This window comes from Mesoplodon mirus (genome assembly GCF_964341445.2).
Source record: "Mesoplodon mirus genome assembly, chromosome: 12".
Lineage (NCBI taxonomy): Eukaryota > Metazoa > Chordata > Mammalia > Artiodactyla > Ziphiidae > Mesoplodon > Mesoplodon mirus.
This window is the reverse complement of record NC_138988.1, coordinates 103,678,559-103,702,497: the sequence shown is the minus strand read 5'-3', so window position 1 is coordinate 103,702,497 and position 23,939 is coordinate 103,678,559. Positions and strand designations below refer to the sequence as shown.

The 23,939-nt window shown below is 43.9% G+C and overlaps 2 protein-coding genes across 14 annotated transcripts in view; one reads left to right on the top strand and one right to left on the bottom strand.

The window, feature by feature from the left end:
• The window catches only part of PRP4K (pre-mRNA processing factor kinase PRP4K), a 40,707-nt gene extending 33,522 nt beyond the window's left edge, over positions 1-7,185 (top strand). The window contains exons 13-19 of one of the 13 annotated variants that reach the window (XR_014295633.1): positions 358-509; positions 1,812-1,898; positions 2,602-3,343; positions 3,857-3,902; positions 4,419-4,505; positions 4,763-5,335; positions 7,000-7,185. Coding sequence is in view for 1 of the 13 variants with exons in the window: in XM_082639677.1 (XP_082495803.1) it covers positions 358-509; positions 1,812-1,898; positions 2,602-2,805 (443 nt within the window). In the remaining 12 variants the exon portion in view is untranslated. Of the gene's footprint in view, positions 1-357; positions 510-1,811; positions 1,899-2,601 lie in introns of all 13 variants that reach the window. The other 12 variants (XR_014295635.1, XR_014295636.1, XR_014295638.1 and 9 more) reach the window with 12 other exon arrangements.
• A 4,648-nt stretch (positions 7,186-11,833) lies between these two features.
• Positions 11,834-21,416, bottom strand: FAM217A (family with sequence similarity 217 member A; the record flags this gene model as incomplete). The annotated part of the gene is given in 8 exon segments (XM_082637756.1): positions 11,834-12,429; positions 12,433-12,885; positions 12,888-13,018; positions 13,021-13,592; positions 16,203-16,270; positions 16,368-16,442; positions 20,951-21,055; positions 21,228-21,416. Coding segments are annotated over 8 exon segments (1,644 nt in total). The 3' UTR covers positions 11,834-12,378.
• Between the last annotated feature and the right edge of the window lie 2,523 nt (positions 21,417-23,939).

Genomic DNA, 23,939 nt, shown 5'->3' with positions numbered 1-23,939 from the left:
TGGCAGGTGTGGAAAGCCCTCGGCTTTGGGAGACTGCTCTTACTTCCTCAGGGTCTGGCTGTCACCTTTGTGGATTGTCTGGGACCTGTGTTCCCCCTCCTTTTGCCTCGGCTGAGGCTGGTGAGCCCCTCCACCCAAGGCGTCTTCACTTCCGTCCCCACGCCCTCATTTGTTTAGGTTTCTAAGTTTAAGAGTCCCTATTAAGAATTAGTGGGAAAGAATATGAAACTAATGTGAAAGCGAGGTACTCAGATCGTGGTTGCATAGTCCGAGCTAAATTGATTCCCCTGTTAATGGAAGTAAACAGTAGTTGACTGTTTTTATCATCATACGTTAAAACTTGTATTATGTTTTCAGTTATAGGTAAAAGCTATGACTATGGTATAGATATGTGGTCTGTAGGCTGCACCTTGTATGAACTCTATACTGGAAAGATTTTATTTCCTGGCAAAACCAATAACCATATGTTGAAGCTCGCCATGGATCTCAAAGGAAAGATGCCAAATAAGGTAGGATGTTAGTGTGAGCTTGTTTCCAAGGTCTCAGTGGTACCTTCCGATAGATTCGTGGGTTGCTGACACTCATCTCTAGTGGTTATAAAACAATTTCTGAGAGGCAGGTACATGGCTACTCTGATTCTTTAGCTCTTTTTCATTTCTGGTGTTTAAATTAGTGGTTCTAATCAGCCAAGAGCTGTCAAGAGAGAATAAGAGGAGCCCATTTCCCTTTTCCTGTCTAAAATCTGTCTTTGTGCTTTTCTTTACTCTCCTGAATTAAGCAGAAGTGTGGGGCCTGTAGTTGAAGGTAGAATTGGAATTGAGGGAGAGAGGATACATGCGGCTCTTCTCACAGCTCTGTCCTTCCCTTCTTCCACTGGTTGTCACTCGGTGATGGGCAGAGCAGCAGCAGGGTTCCTGGGAGCGCACCTGTACTGGTAACAGCTGCAGTGAGAAAAGATGCAGGTCCAGGTAGACAGATGGTGGAGGAAGGACTCGGTCATCAGAGAGTGAGCGGCGGGGGCTTGACGGCAGTCCGTTCATAGAGGTTGGAAGCTGCTTGGGAGAGGGAGAAGGTACCGAGAACACTCACACGGGCACATGACATCTTTTAACCTGAAACTCACCCTTAATGCTTGAGCTGTAATATTAGTTTGTTTGATTAACACAAATCAGGAACTTTATAGGCATTTATAAAAATGCCTAAAGACCGTATCTTAGGCTTTTATGATTTCAGCTTATGTGCTGACTTTGAGAGATTTACAGATTTTTCTCCCTATAGGTCAGAAGCCATTATGTTTTTTAAGTTCTGTCCAAGTTCTGTTACGTTGGACTCGTTTAGACTGAGATACACAGCAATTAGCTATGTTGGTACTTGTTTTAACGAGGCCTGGCCTGCTATCACTTTAGGGCTGTTAGAACCTAATTTTTTAAATGTCGTTAGGTTTCTTAACTGCCAAGAGAGAAGGCCCCAGTTGTGTAATATTCTTCCTAAGAGCCACTGATGTAAGTCTTTGCTTAGTCTTAGTTTTGAGTAGTGAGAGCACAACATGATATTTATTGTAATTGGTTTAAGTCACTGCCCGGGAAAATATAATTTCATGTTGTTAAGTACTCTTAGGTACAGCATTTGTATGAGCTTTTCCAAAAGTGTTATTCTCTTGAGAACAAGGAATCGGAGATCATTCTCAAATAAGGAAGCAAACCCAGAGAGACTAAACAGGAACACTTGTGTGACTTGTGTATTGGGTCATCGGTAGACCAGACTACCAATGTCTAAGAGCTCAAAATCCACCTGTTCTGTTTTATTGCCAGATGATTCGGAAAGGCGTATTTAAAGACCAACATTTTGATCAAAACCTCAACTTCATGTACATAGAAGTTGATAAAGTAACAGAGAGGGTAAGTGTCCTTTAGCTGTGCTACATTAGATGATTATCTTATTGTTAACGGATTGCGTGCCGGGTGGTTCTAGGAGATGCGAGTATTTTAAACGCTAAAAATAACGCCTGTTGCTGTTAGCCAATTCCTGAGTAAGACACATGAGGTTATGGGAAAGATTTTAAAACGTCTGCCTAGTATAATGAGTTTATTTTTATCATACTGAGGCCCTTTTCTCTCTCCTTGGGTCACTTTCTTGGTCTGGCTTCCCATCCAGCTTCCGTACTGCTGCCAGAGTGATCTTTTTGAAAACAAACCCAATCGTATTACTCTCCCTGCTTCACAATTCTTCCTTGGCGCCCTCTTACCTATAAGATAATGGATTTAACTCCTCAGAAAGACTGCCGTCCTCAGCGGTTCCCCCACTCACGACTACATGGACCCCACCATTCCACACCCGGCAGTAGGCCAGCGGGCATGCTGCTTGTTCCAGACCTCCATGCCTTTGTTCACACACCATCCTGACCTTCATTACTTAACTATGTGTTTGAATTCTCATAGAATTCCTTTCTGTTGTCATTCTGATCTGTTTATAAAATTAAACTACAGAATGATGTTTAAACTATCCTGGCTAACTTGGGGTTGACCTTTTTCATTCAAGTTTTTTAGGTTATATATATTCAGTAATTTATTTAGAGATACACATTTAAAAAATTATTTGTAGGAGAAAGTTACTGTCATGAGCACCATTAATCCAACTAAGGACCTGTTGGCTGACTTGATTGGGTGCCAGCGACTTCCTGAAGACCAACGTAAAAAAGTGCACCAGCTGAAGGACTTGTTGGACCAGATCCTAATGTTGGACCCAGCTAAACGGATTAGCATCAACCAGGCCCTACAGCATGCCTTCATCCAGGAGAAGATTTAAACGAGATGAAGAAGCTCCAAGGGTTTGAGTAATTAAATACAAAGACTGAAGAAATTTCACAGCAGTTTATTAATGTATATAAACTTATAAATATTTCTCCAGCAAATTTGAGGAAGCATGATATATTTGAATTAACACCAAGGGTGATATTTCTTTTAGAAATGTTAGTTAATCTGTTTTGTGTCTTATGTGAAATTTCACTGTAGAAATGTTTTAATTGCCAAGACTGCACAGAATTACAGTGCTAATGTAAATGGTTGCAGTTCACATAAAAGACAAAAGCATCTGTTATAAAATGAGTAGTAATACTGGGTGGTTGATTTATTTTTAGCAAACTTGGCTTCATTTTGGTCTTCAGATAAAATGGCCAGCATAAATGCTGTTTATATTCACGTTTTCCTAGGTGTGTGTGTGCAGGCCACAGCAGCATGCCCTGGGTGTAGTCAGTGCCGAAAGGGGCCTGTTCCTTCTTGAGCCTGCCTGCAGGGATGGTCTCCTCTTTTAAAGCAGGTTGTGTACAACATTCAGTACACTGAAGGTAAGCTAAACCATCAACATCACTGGTGTTTTAAGATGTTATTTTATTGGAACAATTGACAAATGAGGGATATTAGCTTTGTGGCAGAATTCCCTGCATGTGTGATAACTGATCTCGTTTTATTTTTTGGCATTGCAACTGTGGCATAGTTACAATTTCTGTTCTGTTCATCACATTTAAAATTTGAAGAGTATGCGCTTGATGGATAGAGCGCCTTCAGTGTACTGTTTCTTATTAACTTTAATTTTTTTTAAATCAACTTGCTATAGACTTTATATACATTTTGTTAAATACAGTTCCTAGTGACATAGAAACAATGCGTAGTTTTCATTTACTAATAACAAATGTTGAGGCCTAATTCTGGAAGTCCTCATATTTAAAAGTTAGATAGACAACATAATGAAATTTTTAACTATTTGTATGTCATTTTGAAAGTGTACTGCTTTATGGTAAAAGTGTTTTTCATTTGTTCATTGTTTTCATTATTTGTGATCATGTTGTCTTTCAATACAGGCATAAACCTTCCACTCTTGAACAAAGCAGCTGCTTTTTAAAAGCGGTAATTGCTTCTTTACCTTTTATTTCTTTTGTAAATGAAGCTTTTCTTTAAGGATGTGACTTTAAAGTGTTGTCTATTGCATAAAACAGTTGACACTCACTTACTGTACAGTGAAGATTGTTCTACTGCATGTGACGTGGACCATGCAGATTTCTGTATGTTCTCAGTATGCATCACTAGGTAATAAAGTCTTTTGTGAACAAGGCATTTGTAGCCATTTTTAAAAGCTTTGGTCTTCAGTGCTGGTAAGTTAGGTAAACGATACAGAGTTAAAAGCAACCTTGCGTTTCTTCCTTTAAGTCGTTAACTGAAAGAATTATTTGTTAAAGATGTAAACCTAGCCAGAAGTTTATCATTTTATTAATAATTAGGATCCTAAGTATTTCATCAAACAATTCTACCAGTATTGTCAGCTTTCAGTGTAGTGAGGTAATTCCTGTAGGTTATGGGGTATAATTCAGGATTTAACTAATGTTTCTGCTATTTTCTCACTTTTCCTTCTGATGGTGCGGAAAGAGAAAAAGGAAAACGGGGCACAGGCCACTCACCGCCTTCTCCAAGGGGTCTGATTTGCTGAGACACCAGCTTCACCTTCTTAACAAGGTTATTTCTGACAGCATGTGTAGATAAACATTTAGCAACAATTTAAAACAGAATCATGTAAATCGGTTTGGTTTTGCAACACGAAGAAATTAGTATTTTTTAACATGATAGCAGAGAATTTTCAGAAATGTATGTTATCTTTTCTGTTTGGGTGGTAAAATTAATGCTTGTCTCCCTGAGGAATGTGGAAAATAATCAGATTTTAGGGGTTTAAATAATATTTTAAAATTGTAAATGGGATTTTTTTATTCACCCAGGCACCTAATTACAACAAGCATGCACATTTTGGTGCATTCAAGAATGGAAAATCAGAGTAGCAGCATTCTTCTGGTGGGTTTTACTCCATTTAAAGGCATGAAATGAACTACAGCCAGGAAGGTGATAGATGATACAATAGGCCAGCTTTGACTCTGTACCCCCCATCTCCTCGTGGTTTAGACATAAACTGACATAAATGCCAGGTGGTGCTCATCCTCAGGTGGTGACGCCTTGTAAACAAGGCGTCCCAGGTGCAGCTTTCCTACCTGAATGAAACGGGTAGTGATTTTCCCACCACTGTTTACTTTGGTGATAATATGCTGCATAGTCAAGTCTTTCCTAGTTAATTTTCACTCAAAATATTGATAGTTAACGTTTGTAAGTTTCTGGTGATTTTCATGGCTTCATTTTATATACTTATTTAAGTAAGTTAACTTCCACTTAGAGACAGTTCATCTTATGCCTTCAAAACTGTTACGTGTTCTTTAAAAAACAAAGTTGCTTGTCACTTGTTCTTTGTGTTTTAGGTGCAGCTCAGTGGAAGATGATGACACCAGAAGACATGAGCTAAGGTTTCTGTCCTATAAAAGATTAAAAAAAAAAAGAATCCTCCATTTAATTTTTGTCTAGTTTTTTAGTTTTCAGCATTATGATTTGGGGTGCATTACTGTTTGGTGCTTAGAGTGGCGCTCCTGTGTTCATTGTAAAGTTTTCGCTTTATCATGCTTCCTGCCTCTCCCCCGCTTCCCTCCCCTAGGATGAGAATAGTGGTCAGATCTAGTGATGTTGGCCGTGTGGATGGTGAGATTCCACATCACACATGGTTGTCAAAATTGGTCCCTAAGGATTATTAGAAAAACAGTAGCCACCAAAAGAGCATCCATCTGAAGGTAGTCTCCCACCTTAGGTGTCACGTCTCCTTGGCTGATGCACAAGAGTAGAAAGGAACCCTAAGAGCACTGCTCAGATCCTGGGGCGCCCTCTTCTCCAGCTCACCCTCAGTGTCTGTGTTCAGCCAGTGCTCCGGTCACTGTCTTGAAATAGACCAGATATCCAGAGCACTGCCAGCGTTCCTTCTTAAGGGAAATGCGAGGGCACGTTCTGTAGATCTTTGAAATTCCCGAACTCAGCATTCCTTGATTTATCTACTTGAACCCTGTAAGCAGTGTTTATCCACACACACCTAATTGTATTGGAGTCTGTAATGTCCTAAGGCAGAGAGACGTGGAGCTCTGCAAGCCCTCTGCTAGGTGGGCCCAGGGCGTGAACAGTCCTCCGCAGAAGCGCAGTCAGTTGCTGTGTAGTTTCTCTCAAGAAGGTTTTGCTGTATTTCACTTTATGGCAAAAATGGTGCCAAGTGATTGTGAGACTTCAGGGTCCATAAGTCCTAGGACATAACCCACAAAGATGGCATAGTTCTCTCTGTAGTTGAGGGAATAGTTGAGCTTACACATTTTAGACACCGTTCTCTGGGTAGACCTGTTCTCGAAGGTTATCAGAAATTAGGCTGGAATGTCAGGGTTTTGAAGGGAGTGTCCTGTCGTAAATTTTAAGACCCTCCCAGCATTTGTATTCACCCTCACCTTCAAGTCCTTATTAATAGCGTCCTGTTTCTTTATTCCCCAGTGCCTGTTTCATTCCACTCTACTTTTTCTCAAAATAATTTTGTGTTTAAAAACCAATTTTTTTTGGCCATTATAATGACCACTTTCTTTTCCTGACTAAAACAAATACTCAGGACATTTTTACAGTCCTAGTGTTTTGGGTATGTGGTGGAGGCAGTGAGGTGCAAAGTTCTCAGGTTTGTCCCTTTTTGCGTTCCTCCCCCTCCCCTTCACCTGGACTTCTCTGGCTGGCCCGGGAGAAGAGAATCTCTGAAACGGGAATCACATGTCTTCAGATTTAGGCCGAGCAGTTGAGGGAATCCCCTATTAAATGTCGAGATAGGAAAGAAGCCAGATATCAAATGCGCAGGTACTTTATGTTAGTTATCATGACATTGTCAGAAATTGGGCTTCATAAAGTGTTTTCTTTTTCATAGAATCCTAGTTCAGGCGTATTCAATGGGAATTTTATCATTCTTTTCTGAGATGAAATGTCCTTATAGAAATGTTCACTACAAATTCATGTGTTTTACATGTCAATGAATGTACACTAAATTGACTTTTAAAATGCTTTCCAGTTATTCTGATAGATATCATCATGGTGTCTTTAATTCTTCTCCTCCTGTGTGTAGGGTAAGGGACTGTTCTTCTGAAGAATCTTTCCAGTTAGTGACCAAGATATGGAAGCTCATCTCTGAAAATACTTGACATGTATCCTAACTATTCCCAGTGTCATTTGAATTGTAACTTGCATTTCAGCAGCAATGTTCCCAGTTGACTTATTAGGAAAATGTAATAAAATGTGCCTCTTGTTACCATACTGCCTCCTAAGTTTTCATTGCTGAGTTTGGTGTCTTTACATTTAGCTTTAAGTCAGAAACACTGTTTCTTACCTGATCTTCATAGATGTGCTTTGCAAGGTGTTTTGTGCTCAGATATGACTGGGAACCGCCAGGTTAGGGAAAGTTGTCGGAAGACATCCAACAGGCTTTGTGAGTCTCAGGAGGGGGCGGGGGGGGAGGAGGTCCCGCCGAGCAAGCCGAACCTGCCCCTCAGAACCTGCAGCCTGGAAACAACCTGCACGCAGCCAAGTGCAGAACACACGCCAGAAGGTGCTGTGTCCTCGTTCCCGTCACACATACTTGGTTTCGTTTTCCTAGGGATAGAAACGATGCGTAACGGGAGAACCCCTTCCTGTAATGGCTTAAATCAGTCAGTTCACTGCAGGCAGGGAAGCCTGACGAGTATTGGACCCTGTCCGCTTCTTCCCATTCTTTATTTTCTCCTAAGGAACTGTCTTCAGCTTTAAACAGAACAGTGATGAAATACTTAAGAGGCAGGAACAGGGAGGTCGTGTGAACCTTTAGCACACGCAAAACAGGACTGGAGGGCGGAGGGCAGAGGCCCAGGCTGGCTTCGTAGAGCACGTCTGACCCAGCTGGAGCCCCTGCCACCGGTGGCTGGCCAGGCTGTCTGGTCAGGTTGTGGTTGGAGCAATGGGCTGAGTGGCAGTGGCTCTGGAGAGCCTTCTTGTCAAAGCCCCAGTTGTGTTTCCTGTTAGGCCTGGTACAGGACTGAGGGCTACGTAGTCATCTATCCAAAGTGATGGGCAGGGGTCATGAGATCCTGTTTTTAGTAGGGGGAGTAGTATGTAGGGTGGATTTAGGTTGATGACAACTTTCTTCATGGGCTTTCTTTTACGGATGAGAAACTCAGACTCTACCTCAGTTAAGACCTGAAAAGGAGCCAAGAAAAAGTGGCAGTGCTGGAGGGCTAAACGTGGGACTCCACGAGCAGGCCGAAAAGCCAGATTTAACTAGAATTTCCTGAGCAGGATTACTTTGTACATGTCTGTTACAAACTTTGCCAAATGTTTCTTCGAAAACAGTGGTAGAAGGTGACTTCCAACAGGTCTGGGAAATAGCAAAATGTCTTGAATTTGTTGATAACTACACATCAACCCCCCTCCGTGGTGAGCTTTTCTCCCCCCGGTTTGTACGTGCTGCCTGTTTTCCCCCATCGTTCTACGCGGTGCCTCGTCCCAGGGACTCGGTTTAAACACTGGAAACAATCCCAGCAACTGTTTCAACCAAGTGCTCCTGACATGTTATATAATTACTCGTCCCTTTGCCTCATAACTGAAGTCTCAGCAATGCTGCTAACGGTTTTTAACTACATTTAGAGCAATCTGGGACTCTTAACTGAAAACTATCTGGTAGGTGTTACAGTTGTTTTTTTCTTTAAAAAAAAATTTTTTTTTAGGTCCAATGGCATCCTAAATAAAACAGTCTGGTTGTGTTCCCAATAAGAAGTTTGCCATTACCTACCTCTAAGACATTAAAGCCCAGAATCAGTGTTCCCGCACTCCTCACTCCAAGAGATGAAACCTTTCAGTGCAGGGTTCTCGTGGGCCCCCGGCAGACATTCCACGCCTGCTGCTTCCCGTCCCTCGTGCCCAGTCCCACTCCTGGTCCTTCCGGAAGCCAGGTTGTATGTGCCTCACTCCATACCATGTCCCCGGTGCCCGGCACGCGCCTCCCGAGAAGTGGGACGCTGACGGCCTATCATGAGCTGTCACTTAAATCCGGTGACAGTCCAGTGCCGGGGCAGCCCACTCCAACCACTCTGGCCTCCTGTGCCCTTCCTACTCTCCCTGATAACGTGCCTGAATTTGCCAGGCACTTCATTCACTTGATCTCACGTGATTATATGAGATAAAAGGTATCCTACTCGCTTTACAGATTGGGTAAGTGAAGAACCGAGAGGTTAGGGAAACCGCCTGAGGAGTCGGCGCTGTTAGTGGCGGCGGAGCCTGGGAGCGAGTGCTCGCAGCTGCTTTGCGAACGTCACAGCCCTCTGATGGGTGAGGTCCACTCCAGTCAAACGCCTTAAAGGATGTCTACCACCTGCCAGGCAGTGACCGGGCTGCAGCAGTGGACAAAATGCATGTCCCTTCCTGAAGGGTTTACAAGTAAAAATTAGATCATTCCAGCTCTACAGGTGAGGGGCTAAAAATCGAAACACGTAAAGAAGGAAGAGATGAGAATGGATACAAAGGGCTGGTACGGAAGGTTCGGGACTCAGAATTGTAGGCAGGAGTAAAGAGAGCGGGTGGAGGACACGAGGACGGTCACTGCAGGTTGGAACCGAGTGAAAGTACAAGCCCGTGTCTGTGTCACAACCTGTGAACGGGGTGTTACGCCACTTGGCTAACGACACTAATTATACGGATTTAGGTAAAAGTCTATTATAATAAGGGATCCTGAACAACTAAGTTTATTTGTTACTGCTGTTGATGAGGTTCCAGAATATTCTTTGAAATTAACCTAAAAGCTAAACATACTCTGACCCCTGCCTCTGAATACTATTTGAGCCTTGTTCTTTTCCTAACAATAGAGTAAACAAGCTACCTCTTGTTTCAAACAAGTTACCTCTTCAACATTTATTTCAATTGTCCTTTCAATCATCTCACCCATCCCTAACTCGAATATTCCATCTTATTTAGGGGGACGATAAACAAAAGCTTAATACTGACTGCCTTGGTGCGGGGGAGGAGTTTGGGGGTGGGAAGAAGCCTTTCCCTTTCGGTAATATTTGAAGTTTTAATCGTGTGTGTGTGTTTTTAACGTTTAATAAAAACTAACTTGAACTCACTAACCATCCACTAAAACCAAAGCCCACCACCCCCAAAACTATCCAAACTCTGATCCATGCATGTTACATCAGGTTTTCCCCTTTACAGTGTTTTTCAAGTAAGTTCCAAGAACCACCTGCAATAAACTCACCTGGGATGCGTTTTCTGCAAAGTGGATCCCTGGGCCCGACTCCCAGAGATTCTGTTCCCGTAGGCCTCCGAGAGAAACCAGGACTCTACTTGTTTGTTTCCCTGATTCTTAAGTACAGTAAAGTGTGTCAATTACATAGTTTCCCTTTTTCACTGATTAATGAGTTAAGCTTTAGCTGTTTGAGCTTTATCTAACCAAGGTGAACACTTCCAGCAACAAAGAGCCTTGGGGGAAAATTCCATGAACGGAGAGATTTGGGCTGTTCTGTGGACAGTGGCCTTTTCCCATTTTCCTTCAATATGCTAAAACTGTTAGATCTGAGGGAAGTGGGTTGTTTCAAGCCTAAACCTGTAGCTAGGCCCCAAAGAGAGATGATCTTGCTTTCATGTATATGACAAAGGGCCTGGGGAAGGGAAAGTTTCTAAGGATTCATGGGAGGACCTAGAGGATCTTGTATGTTAATTTAACAAAATAGCAACTTCTTTAGCTTTTAATGGCCAAGCAAATACCCAAAGTTTAGGTCAAAATGACAGACAAAGGAGATTTGTCGAGATGGGAAGGGAAAGAAGAAAGGGTGCCAGTGGAGGAAAAAAATCACTGAGAGAGACAAATACTACATGATGTTACTTATACGTGGAATCTAAAAAAGTGATGCAAATGAACTTACTTGCAAAACATAAACAGACTCACAGACACAGAAAACAAATTTATGGTTACCAAAGGGGAAGGGATAAATTAGGAGTTTGGGATTAACAGATACACACTATTATATATAAGACAGATACACAACAGAGACCTAATGTATAGCACAGGGAACTATATTCAATATCTTGTAATAATGGAAAAGAATCTGAAAAAATATATACATATATACGTATAACTGAATCACTTTCCTGTGCACCTGAGACTAACACAACATTGTAAACCAACTATACTTCAATTAAAAAAAGAAAAAAAATCACTGACTCTTATGATTGTTTAATAGAACAGAACAGCTCTCTCTCTCCCTCTCCCTCTCTCTCCCTCTCTCCCTCTCTCTCTCCCTCTCTCTCTCTCCCTCTCTCTCTCTCTCTCCCTCTCTCTCCCTCTCTCCTTCTCTCCCTCTCTCTCCCTCTCTCTCCCTCTCTCTCTCTCCCTCCCTCTCTCCCTCTCCTTCTCTCTCTCCCTCTCCCTCCCTCTCTCCCTCTCTCTCCCTCTCTCTCCCTCTCTCCTTCTCTCTCTCCCTCTCTCTCTCTCCCTCCCTCTCTCCCTCCCTCTCTCCTTCTCTCTCTCCCTCTCTCTCTCTCCCTCTCTCCTTCCCTCTCTCCCTCTCCCTCTCCCTCCCTCTCTCCCTCTCCCCCCTCTCTCTCCCTCTCTCCCTCTCTCCCTCTCTCTCCCTCCCTCTCTCTCCCTCCCTCTCTCTCCCTCTCTCCCTCCCTCCCTCTCCCTCCCTCCCTCTCTCTCTCTTTCTTACTCCTCTTCCTCTTCCTCTTTCTCTTCCTCTGCTATGCGAGGACACAACAAGAAAGCAACCATCTGCGAGCCAAGAAGAGACCTCACCAGAGCCCAACCATGCTGGCACCTTGACCCCAGACTTCCAGCCTCTAGAACTTACGCGGGCCTCTCACTGCCGTGGCCTCTTTCACTGCGGAGCACAGGCTCTGGACGCGCAGGCTCAGCGGCCATGGCTCACGGACCCAGCCGCTCCGCGGCACGTGGGACTCTCCCGGACCGGGGCACGAACCCACATCCCTTGCATCGGCAGGCGGACTATCAACCACTGCACCACCAGGGAAGCCCTGAATGTGGATCTTGATGTTTGAATATGTTTTAACCTTGCACGATGTCTATACTAACAATGTATGGGTTATTTAATAAATAAATATTAAAAAAATAGAACAGAATAAAAGAATAATTATACCAGCGATAAGTCTATTATGCCATTTATTGATGATGGAATTACACTGGGAAACAATCACAACAAAAGAACCATCTTGAATAGAATCGTTTTCCAAGTGAAACATTCCTTTGAAACATACCATGTAAGAGACTCAAATATGTCATCAGGGAAGCCCTTGGCTTATATGTAGACATCTCAGCTGCGACTGCCACAAGTTCCACTCCACAGCACATTCAGGAATTGGTGTGTGTGTGTGTGTAATACCTGTATCTCGGAATGAGGAACCATATTTTAGCTAGGCTTCTTGGAATAGACTTGCTCACGTTGAGATGCAGGAAAGAAAAGAGTTATTTTTGGTCAATGGGTGAGCACTTATCCTTAGCTATCAACGAAGGTGATTAACAGTTTAGCTTCTGAATATAGAATGGTCTGTTCAGTACCATGTCTTTTCGGTAAAGTTTCTTTCTGGTCCTTGGTGGTGCCTTAATTTCTTCCCTCTGATTTTCAGGAAAAGACAGAGGTATAGGTGAAACTGGTGTAGGAGACTTTGGTGGCAGACATCTGGTTGAGACCATTTTAACCAGCAACTGAGATGTCTGGGCAGGAGCAGGCTTGGCTGAGAGTTCTTGGCATGGGTTTAAAATGGAGACCTTGGGGTTCTTAAAGTTGTCATAAGCTGCAATCACCTGTTTTGTGGTGGGTGAGGTTTTCAGAGCTGGTCTAGAATTCCACTTGTATTTCCCAGCACGGCTGCAATTCCACTTGGGAGCATTGTAGTCAAGCTTGCAAGAACCAGAATTGGTTTTCCTTTCCTCGTGACTTTTCTCTACACAAGTTGTCTGAAGACCCACAGAGAGTCGGAAGGTTTGGGCTGCCTCATTTTGGGTACAGCTTTGGAGGAAGAGGGTCGTTCGGTGGCTAAGGGAGCACGGAAGGAAGTCTGCAGTCTCGGCCGTTCTCTTTGAATAGTCATGTGCTGCCATCTCTGTCCAGTAAATGAGCTACCAAATGTTCCAGAGAGCTGTCTAGAGGCTCCATTGTCATCTTCCAATTTTCAGATTTTGAGATGGCTAATTTGTGCAAGTCCAGGATATTGAAAGGAGGGGGAAGAAAATCAGGATATGGAAATACTTCACTTGGTTCTTCTGTAAAAGAGTCTTCAACATTTTCTATTGTTTCTGGCTTTAAGTTCAGGTCCATCTTTTTAAAATAGCGGAGTAAAGTATCGTTTGCTTTTTCATTTTCTGATAAGTCACTTTCATCTGTTAAATTTTCTTCCACACTGCTGTTTCCATACTTCAGATTCCAGTTTGGCGCAGTTAAAAGTTCGCCCCTGTTGTTTCCTAGAGTTGAGCATAAATTAATATGAGGCTCATTTCTGTCCTTAAAAAAGTCTCCATCAGCATAAGGCCAGCAGTGACTTAATGGCGTCTGCAGGGCAGGGTAGGAGCCAACTGGTTCGTCCACTGAAGCACTTGTTAGTGAGTGGCTCACAGCGAAGAGCCTCATGCAATTACTGGTCCCATTATAGCCAGTTTCCATTGAAGACTTTTTGAAATCCCTTAAAAAATGATTTATTTAATAAATGGTTGGTTGCCTAGAATTAAAATGCTATTAAAATGATAATGAATAAGAAACCTTTATCAAAGACTAGCTAATGTTTGGTTCCCAATGGCATATGTGTATCTAGCTGTAACAGAAACATGTTAATTTTCAAATATGCTCTAATTATATACAGCTATATACATTTTTTAAAGTACAGATTAAAACAGTAACTGGGCATCCCTTTGTACATGCACAGGTGACTAGATCATTATACCTACAAATGGCTAACTGGCTATGAATGGCCACTAGGCTGAAAGCGTCTAATTATAGCTATTTGCCTATGATATAGTGTACGTTCAACTATGATGCCTGAAAAGGAGGCTAACCAACTCAAATTGAAATTATAGTGAAATGCTTATTTACCCAGAATTAGAAAAAAGGAAACTCTCAAAGAATGTAGTTAGGTTACTTAAGAAGGGCTTCTACTTTAGCCACTGTGGTTTTTAAAAAATTATTCTAACAAAAAAGGAAACAAAACAATGTCTATCAAACAAGAATTATCCCAGATATAGTCTATTGTAATTTTCATCTGATTGTGCTCTTTTATTTTAGGACTAATACTTCTAGGTATTATATTCAAATGAAAACTGCGAAAAAGCCAGGCCACAGAATACTGAGTTTACAGTTAGTATTTTTTTAAAGCTTACTAGAAATACTGCCATGGAAAGATCTGATGCGTTAATTGACATATTTATAGCCCCATTATCTTCCTGCTGCTTTTAAAGCCAATTTACACTAAAGACAACAAAGCAGTCTTGAAGGATTTTGAAAAGTACAGAAAATAATAAAAATTTATTTATTTAGCTAATAAATACTACAGGTTTACTGACTTGCCTCTGAAAAACCACAGGAAAATCACCTTAAATCTATAATTGATAACAGACACAATCCATGTAGTACAGTTTTAAAAAAAAAGCATGGAATCTGGATGTGGAAGACCTAAGCTTGAACCCCTTTGCCACCAACGAGCAAAATGGAAATTATAATACCCACCCTGGAGGTGGTCTAAGAAGCAGACAATTACATGAATGTACTTTGCAAACTGTTAAACGCTAAATGAAAGCTATGGTGACTCTTATTCTCTTTCCTTGTTGACAGCATATTGAGGAGAAACATCTCAGTAGTAAACTGTCTCACTGACCCCAAGCTTCCAACTCTGCACCATCACCAGGCCTCCCCAGTATCAAGCATGAGCACCCACCAAACGCGCGATTCTGTTTGGTCCTCACAACAGCCCCACGAGGTCGGCAGTTTCATCCTCTACCTTTGACAGGTGAGGGAACCGAGGCCCAGACTGGCTGAGGCCGCCCATCTCGCAACCGGTGGAGGTAGGATTAAACCCCGGCATTGGGTCCCACGTTCACGTCTCCAGCCACCGTGCTCTGCCGACTCATCTACGTCCTCTCACGTCACTGGACCTCTTCCTTTGAGTGCCTTCTCGCAAAAGCAGGCTTCCTCCCCCCATCACCACCCGCATCCCCAGGACATGAGTCACTGCAATCGCCTTCGCGCCTCTTGGTTCTCCCCTCAACGTCAGCGCTAGGTGAGCTGTGTCCGGAGCCGCACAGGGGAGAATCCTCAGCCCAAGAGTCAGCGGCTGTCAAGGGAACCACACAGTTGTTAAAACTGTGTTGACAAAAGAGAGGAACGCAACTCAGCATCCCCGTTAAATAATACACTATGCAGGGCCTCCCTGGTGGCGCAGTGGTTGAGAGTCCGCCTGCCGATGCAGGGGACACGGGTTCGTGCCCCGGTCTGGGAGGATCCCATATGCCGCGGAGCGGCTGGGCCCGTGAGCCATGGCCGCTGGGCCTGCGCGTCCGGAGCCTGTGCTCCGCAACGGGGGAGGCCACAACAGTGAGAGGCCCGCGTACCGCAAAAAAAAAAAAAAAAAAAAAAAAAAAAAAAAATACACTATGTAAAAGCAACACCCAGCGGTGCTCCATACATGTTAATTTCGGCGGTGCTCCATACATGTTAATTTCCCAATAACAGTAACCTGCGTTCTGAAGAAGGCTTCTAGCTGGTTCCACGCACACCAAAGTGTAAGAACCAAAAAGTAAGAATTCAAATCCCAGGAAGAGACTGAATCAGGGAAGGGGGTCTGAGAGCGTGAACCAAGCTTTCACATTGTGGTTCAACCACCTGTTACTTGTCACCTGCTTCCATGTCCTCATCCATAAAATAGGGACAATGACAACAGTACCTCCCTTACAGGACTGTCCTGAGGGTTAAATGAGTTAATACACGTAAGGAACGAAAATCATTCCTGGCACATGAATTATTACTTTCCTATTACGGTTCCTTTTCACTCGAATGGGAAGTCCAAGCTCTCTCCGTCTAGACCCTCCTTGTAAAGGCCCAGCCACCTCTTCACCACACACTGTGCTGTCTGCCAGCCATGTCCTATTTTAGGGTGCGTCTCTATAATTTCCCACTACTTGCACACAATACTTTTTTCTTCTGGTTGTTTTTTTGGCCTCGTACTTCAGCTGAGCAGTTAACTCATCTGTATCTAGATTTATTTCAGTAATTTAGGAGTTTACAAACATAAATATTCTCTCACCTGTTCTCCGTGGCACTTCCTTTGTTGACAGGATAACTCCATAACTGGAATATCCCTTGTTTACTATTCTAAGAACAGGAAAACCATGGACAACATTTTAGTCAGGAACTGCATGCCTTTTTTAAAAAAAATAATACTTTCAGAGTGTGATGAATAAAACCCTACCTGTGTTCTTTTGGGAGCATGCTCTGACAAAGTAAGTCCCAGCATGAGTTGCTCTACTGGAATTTCCAAATGGTTCTATGAAGCAGCAAAAGACTTTTAAACACATGACATCTCTGTTCCCGACTCTTGTTCTAAGAATGTATAGTTCTTGTTCTAACCAAGCAATATATAGTAAAGTCCTATAATACTCCCTCATAGCCATATAAACGGTTTTTACTGACCTCAGCAGGAATTAGTATAATCTGTTTATAAACATCAACTAAACAGTGTTAACTAATAAGCCTTGACTATCATTAAGATTGTCTTTATTTTATTAAGTTAACTGTTTTATTTTTGATCAAAAAAAGTAAATGAAAGATTAATTTTTTTCACTACTTCAAAACTAAATATAACCATTTCAGCTGCTTCAAGATATCTTAAGGGCTGAGACCACTTCCCTTTTGGCAGTGACTGGAAAACATTATCTTCGCTACAATGTTAATTTCCATTTATAACACTGTTATGTTGAAAAAAGTAATATAGTAAGATATTTAATGACCAATTTGCAGCCTTGTAAAATAGTAAATAAAGGCTTTGACTTGTTTGAAGAACTCTATCGAAATAAAATTTAAAAGTTTAACTTTGAGGAAAGAAATTTTCTTTAAGGAGCATACATGGTAATGTTAAAATAATGTTTTGTGGCTTCCCTGGTGGCGCAGTGGTTGAGAATCTGCCTGCCAATGCAGGGGACACGGGTTCGAGCCCTGGTCTGGGAAGATCCCACATGCCGCGGAGCAACTAGCCCCGTGAGCCACAACTACTGAGCCTGCGCGTCTGGAGCCTGTGCTCCGCAACAAGAGAGGCCGCGATAGTCAGAGGCCTGTGCACTGCGATGAGGAGTGGACCCCACTTGCCGCAACTAGAGAAAGCCCTCGCACAGAAACGAAGAGTCGATACAGCCATAAATAAATAAATAAATAAATAAAAATAATGTTTGTGAATTACTTAAAACCAAATATCTATCCTTACCTTGTTAATTTTGTCTGAAAGAATGTGTATGAAAAAAAGACAATTAGTAGGTACATAAAACTGGTGATATTCAAAACAAGCCCCCTTTAATATGAGTGGTTGTTCATATTATAAATTAGAATATAAATTTTCATATATTTATAAGTATAAATAGACACATGGAGGATTTCTTACCACCTGTGGCACTATCCCTTCCAGGTGGGAGGTTTTTATGTTCAGGAACGGGTACTTCTGTATCCAAATTCCAGTGAGATAAGTTGTAAAACAATTTTTGTTTTAGGATAAACTTAATGTAAGAACATTTTAAAAGCTCAAATACATAATTTTACAAGTCCCTTGCTTAAAATATAACAAAAGGCACAAAGTTCCATGACCGGCGCCCTCCCTCCTAAAAGGACACTCAGCATGTGTGAGGAGCTGGCAATGTTCTCATCAAACTATCATCAGCTGGACAACACCTCTTAGGAAATGAAAGGCTTTTATGAGAATTTATGATTTCATTCACATTTTGTAAAAATAATGGCACACAAGTTTTCAAAACTTGTGATTTAAAAAATACAATAAAATGTCCAGTTCACAATGGCACAGTCACCAGATTTTATCTATCTGAGTATCAGATCTGAAAGAGTATAAAAATCTTTCCAGGGGCCTCCCTGGTGGTGCAGCGGTTGGGAGTCCGCCTGCTGATGTAGGGGACACGGGTTCGTGCCCCGGTCCGGGAAGATCCCACGTGCTGTGGAGCGGCTGGGCCCGTGAGCCATGGCCGCTGAGCCTGCGCGTCCGGAGCCTGTGCTCCGCAGCGGGAGAGGCCACAACAGTGAGAGGCCCGCGTGCCGCAAAAAAAAAAAAAAAAAAATCTTTCCATCAACCGAACAAAATCCTCACATACTCAGCACTGAGCAGCCCACCTCTCATTCTAGACTCCAGATGCTGAGAAGCACTTAGGAAATATTTTTTAAGGCAAAAAATGAATAAGGATAGGTACAATATCTACTGAGGATTTATGTTCCAGACACTGGGCTGAGTGGTATGCAGGAAAAGCGTGGGGTGTGTGCAGGAGAGGGATGTGATCATTTATCCTGGAAAGGGAAAGTGAAGAGGTGAGCAGTTAATTTAAAAAAGTGATATCTGAGGGATGAACTCAGTTTTTATTTTTTTAATCTCAAATGAGAAAATCCTTTGCAAACCAAACTCCAAGCAATATACAAATGAAATGTTAGGTAGTACTAGGTGTTATCTCTGCACTAAGGAGAAACAAGGACAAATAAGCTTAAGTACAGGATGAGGATTTAATTGATCCACAGGGAAGTTATCTCTCGACAGGAAGGAGAGTTGAACATTGGAATGTGGGCTGCAGATTATCTTTCTCTGGAGGTTTTCATGAAAAATAAAATTAATAAAATTCTCTGCTCTCTGAGATAACATACATTGGATCTAGTCTCTGCATGAGAATCACCAGGGGAGCTCTTTAAAAATAATAGTTGAAGAAAATGGCACAGATTCTGATTCAGTAAGATGAGGCCAGATATTTGTATTTTTAAAGCCTCCTGACAGATTCTCAAGCTTCTCTCAGCTCTGTAATCCTGGTTCCCTAAGGTACAAAATAACCTGTGAGAGAAATAGCCTTACCTTAACATGATAAAGGGGAGGTGATGAAAACCATGCTGTCGGGGTCATACAATAAAAGTAACCAAATTCGTCAGCCAGTAAGGAAGGCTGTCAGTAGCCCATGAAGTCAGCCAGACTGCAAACTGCCTACAGGGTGGGCACTGGTTCTACTATTTGATATCCACCTGCCTTACCAATACTTTTCACAAAACACGTGTGAGAAAATTTAAAAGGTAAGCACTGCCTGACGGTTCAAGGTGGCATGTTTCACCAAATCCAACTGCAGTTAGAAATGCTTGGAGGACTTCCCTGGTGGTGCACTGGTTAAGAATTCACCTGCCAATGCAGGGGACACGGGTTCGAGCGCTGGGCCGGGAGGATCTCACATGCCGCGGAGCAACTAAGCCCGTGTGCCACAACTACTGAGCCCGTGTGCCACAACTACTGAAGCCTGAGCGCCTAGAGCCCGTGCTCCGCAACAAGAAAAGCCACCGCAATGAGAAGCCCGCGCACCGCAACGAAGAGCAGCCCCCGCTCGCCACAACTAGAGAAAGCCCGCGCGCAGCAACGAAGACCCAACGCAGCCAAAAATAAATAAATAAATAAATGTGTTTTTTTTTAAGAGAAATGTTTGGAGATTTACAAAGAAGCTGGTTAGCTTTTCCTTTGTTAAAAGACATAAAGATTTTCAGGGAACTCTACTCAATACTCAGTAATAACCTATATGGGAAAAGAATTTGAAAAAGAATAGATGTTTATGTATAACTGAATCACTTTGCTGTACACCTGAAACTAACACAACATTGTTAGCCAACTATACTCCAATATAGGATAAACATTTAAAAAAAGAAAAATTTCCATTCGGTATCTCAGATGCACCGAGAGGTAAAAGTACAAGCTGCTGCCAGAGAGAAAGCAGCGGGGGACGTGGCAGGAAGCTTCCGCGGAGTGAGGCCTTGACCGCCGCCTGGGCTGCTCCCCCGACGCTGCTTCCCCGGGCAGCTGCCGTACCTCTCGGGAGACAGACGCGCACAGCCTGGGGCCGCTGTCCTCACCATTTCTTCCCCCCGTCCCGCTTCTCTGTTTCCTCACAATCCTGCACAGGTGTGGGACAGGCACGCCGAGGGTACGGCACGAAGCTGATTTCAAAGAACGCGTGAACTTGGGCTCCGCATCCAAAGGAGCTCAGGAGAAAGCTTAGAACGCAGGAGAGAGGGCCTGCGGGGTGAGGCGGGGTAGCAACAGGAAATTAACTGGAAGCCAGAGGCGATCAGACAAAAACGGGGGGCACAGAAAAAGCAAGGTGGAAGGTCTAAGTGACAGAAGAGTAGGAAGTGAAAGTCTGAAGTGAGAAAGGAGGTATTTTCAGACAGGACGATAAAACACAAATTAGAAAAAGTATGGTGAATTATCTGGAATTAAAACACAGGGTCATGAACTCTGCTGTTAATGATTTAAGCCAGGTGCTCCGTTTGAAAGCAGGATTAACCTTACACACGGGCACAGCCGACACTCCCACATGCCTCAGAGGTACCAAAAGGCCCGCTCCTGTTTAAGGCGTAGCTGTCCGAGAACTACAGTGTAATAAAACAAGTGAAGCAATCTTTAAGGCGTTGCTTAAACGGATTAAGGCATTGCTTAGGGCATGAGTATCTGCAAAAAACCACAAACTGAAGCCACCGCAGTACTCAGTGTCTTTGCTAGTCGTTTACAACTGTTTGTCCCCTAGAGGAAGGGTGGGTCCTGAAGACGCAGAGAACGCAGCTCAGGGATGCTCTGCATCAGTAAGAACCGATCCACCTGCGCCGCGCCCGGGCGGAAGGACGGGGAGGGAGGCGCGCGCGGGCGCGGGGCGTGCGGCGCCGCGGGGTGTGCGGGGTGAGTGCGCGGCCCGGCCTCTGTGACGGGGACCTGGGGAGGGGCCGGGGGGTGGGCGTCCGGCAGGTGCGGGCCGGGCCGCCTCTTACCTCTCGGCGCCGCTGGCCACCGGCTCGTTCCCGGCGGCGTCTCCGCGGGCGCTGCCGCCCCGAGGCCCCGGCCGCTCCGCGTTCACAGCCTCCGACTCGGCCCGCCTGCAGAAAGACAGACGGCAGCGCGCGACCCCGACCCCTGACCCCCGACCTCGACCCCACCCACGGCCCCGCCCCTAGCCCGACCCCTGACCCCCCGCCCCTGGCCCCGCCCCCGCCCCCTCGCCGGACCCGGACCCTGGACTCAGGCCCTGTCCCCGACCTTGAGCCTAACCTCGCCCCCGACCCCGGCCCTGACTACGCCGGGCCACAACCTTGATCCCGATTCCGCCCCCGCGCTGGACATCTCCTCGGACCCGGGCCCCGCCCCCAACCTGGCCCCCCGCTCCCGCCCCGCCCCCGCGCCACCAGGCTGGGCTGTGTGTCCAGTGCTGTCCACGCTGCCAACATGCAGTGTCCCCATAGCTGACGTGAGAGCAGGAAGGTGTCCCCGCTGAGCGCAAGCCCGCCTCTGGGCGGTTCCTCATGAGTCCAGATTCGATTATACGACAAAGCACTGACATTTGAGCCAGAAATGGGGGTGGTCCTAATGCATTCTGTGCGTGTAACACCCAGCTCTGGACTCAAACCCCCCAAAGCCTCATTAAGCAGCTAAATGCACTGGTTCTTAATATCTGGGGGGAGGGATCCTTGGAGAAAAATGCAGATGCACCAGATGCTGACCACCATTTCAAGGGTTTCTCAGATCTCTGACCCCCGCCTCCACCCCCAGCCCCTAAGTGTGTCCCCCATTTCCATTTTCCTCTCAGAAAAGCCTTCCCTGACTCCACTTTAAAGAAGCCCTTAAGCAGTGCCCTTCAAATTTATAAATATTTGAAATAAAATTATGTGGGTAAAACACACACAAAAAAAATAAAAATAAAGAAGCCCTTCCCATGCACTTTACTGCATTTCAGAACCCCCATCTTTCTTTCTTCCCTGGACTCCTCACCACCTTGTTTGCTTCTCTGTTGTCTGTCTCTTCCCAGCAGAATATAAGACTCCATGAGGGCAGGGGCCCTGCCCGTCTAGTTCACTGCTGTATCCCCATCACTTTAAAACTCTGCTGGGCTCTCTCCCATCTCGCAAGATGGCGGGTGAAAAGGCTGAGAAGCCAGATACTAAGGAGAAAAAACCTGCAGCCAAGAAGGCTGATGCTGGTGGCAAGGTTAAAAAGATGAAGCAGGGGGCTTCCCTGGTGGCGCAGTGGTTGGGAGTCTGCCTGCCGATGCAGGGGACACGGGTTCGTGCCCCGGTCCGGGAAGATCCCACATGCCACGGAGTGGCTGGGCCCGTGAGCCATGGCCTCTGAGCCTGCGCGTCCGGAGCCTGTGCTCCGCAATGGGAGAGGCCACAACAGTGAGAGGCCCGCGTACTGCAAAAAATAAAATAAAATAAAATAAAAATAAACGTGATCATTGTGACCTCCTGATTTCAGCCAAGGTCAATAAACTTCAAGTCTCTAGAAAGAGTCCAACAGTTGTTATTTAGACCAATGATTGAGAACATATGGATCAAATAGAGAACAGACTTGTGGTTGCCAAGGGGGAGGAGGGGAGGGGACGAATGGAGTGGGAGGTTGTGATTAGCAGATGCAAACTGTTATATATTGGATCGATAAAGAACAAGGTCCTACTGTAGAGCACAGGGAACTATAGTCAATATCCTATAATAAACCATAATGGAAAAGAATATGGGGAAAAATGTATATATATATATATATATATATATATATATATATAACGGAATCACTTTGCTGTACAGCAGAAATTAACACAACATTGTAAATCAACTATACTTCAATAAAATGAATTAAGAAAAACATGGGTCAATTTATGTGGATTGAAAAAAATCGATTTTAATAAATCACTTCCTTGGCCTGTTGAATGTCTTAAGACATGGTTTGTTCTTTCCTATTTATGTAAATGAGGATTTAGAGTAATTCACCCAAATCTGCTTGGAAGAGAGAAACTTCTGGCTACCAGAATATTCTACCCACCTCACCTCCACCAATTCCCTTCTTGCTCCAAAAACACCCATGAAATTGATGAGAATCACATTCTATTCCAGTAGTTCTCGTTAGTTCTATACTATATATATATTTATTTTATTTTATTTTATTATTATTATTATTATTTTTTGCGGTACACGGGCCTCTCACTGTTATGGCCTCTCCTGCTGTAGAGCACAGGCTCCGGACGCGCAGGCTCAGCGGCCATGGCTCATGGGCCCAGCCGCTCCGCGGCATGTGGGATCCTCCCGGACCGGGGCACGAACCCGTGTCCCCTGCATCGGCAGGCAGACTCTCAACCACTGCGCCACCAGGGAAGCCCTATACCATATTTTAAATATAGTTGTATTTAAAGTATGCCTTTGTGTTTACTTTTTAAAGTTTTACTTTTTTAACATATTTATTGGAGTATAATTGCTTTACATTGTTGTGTTAGTTGCTGCTATATAACAAAGTGAATCAGCTATAGCATACATATATCCCCATATCCCCTCCCTCTTGCGTCTCCCTCCCACCCTCCCTATCGCAACCCTCTAGATGGTCGCAAATCACCGATCTGATCTCCCTGTGCTATGCGTCTGCTTCCCACTAGCTATTTTACATTTGGTAGTGTATATATGTCCATGCCACTCTCTCACTTCATCCCAGCTTACCCTTCCTCCTCCCCATGTCCTCAAGTCCATTCTCTACATCTGCGTCTTTATTCCTGTCCTGCCCCTAAGTTCTTCAGAACCTTTTTTTTCTTTTTTTTAGATTCCATATATACGTGTTAGCATACGGTATTTGTCTTTCTCTTTCACTCTGTATGACAGACTCTAGGTCCATCCACCTCACTACAAATAACTCAATTTCGTTTCTTTTTATGGCTGAGTAATATTCCATTGTATATATATGCCACATCTTCTTTATCCATTCAATTAAAAAGTGGAATTTTGT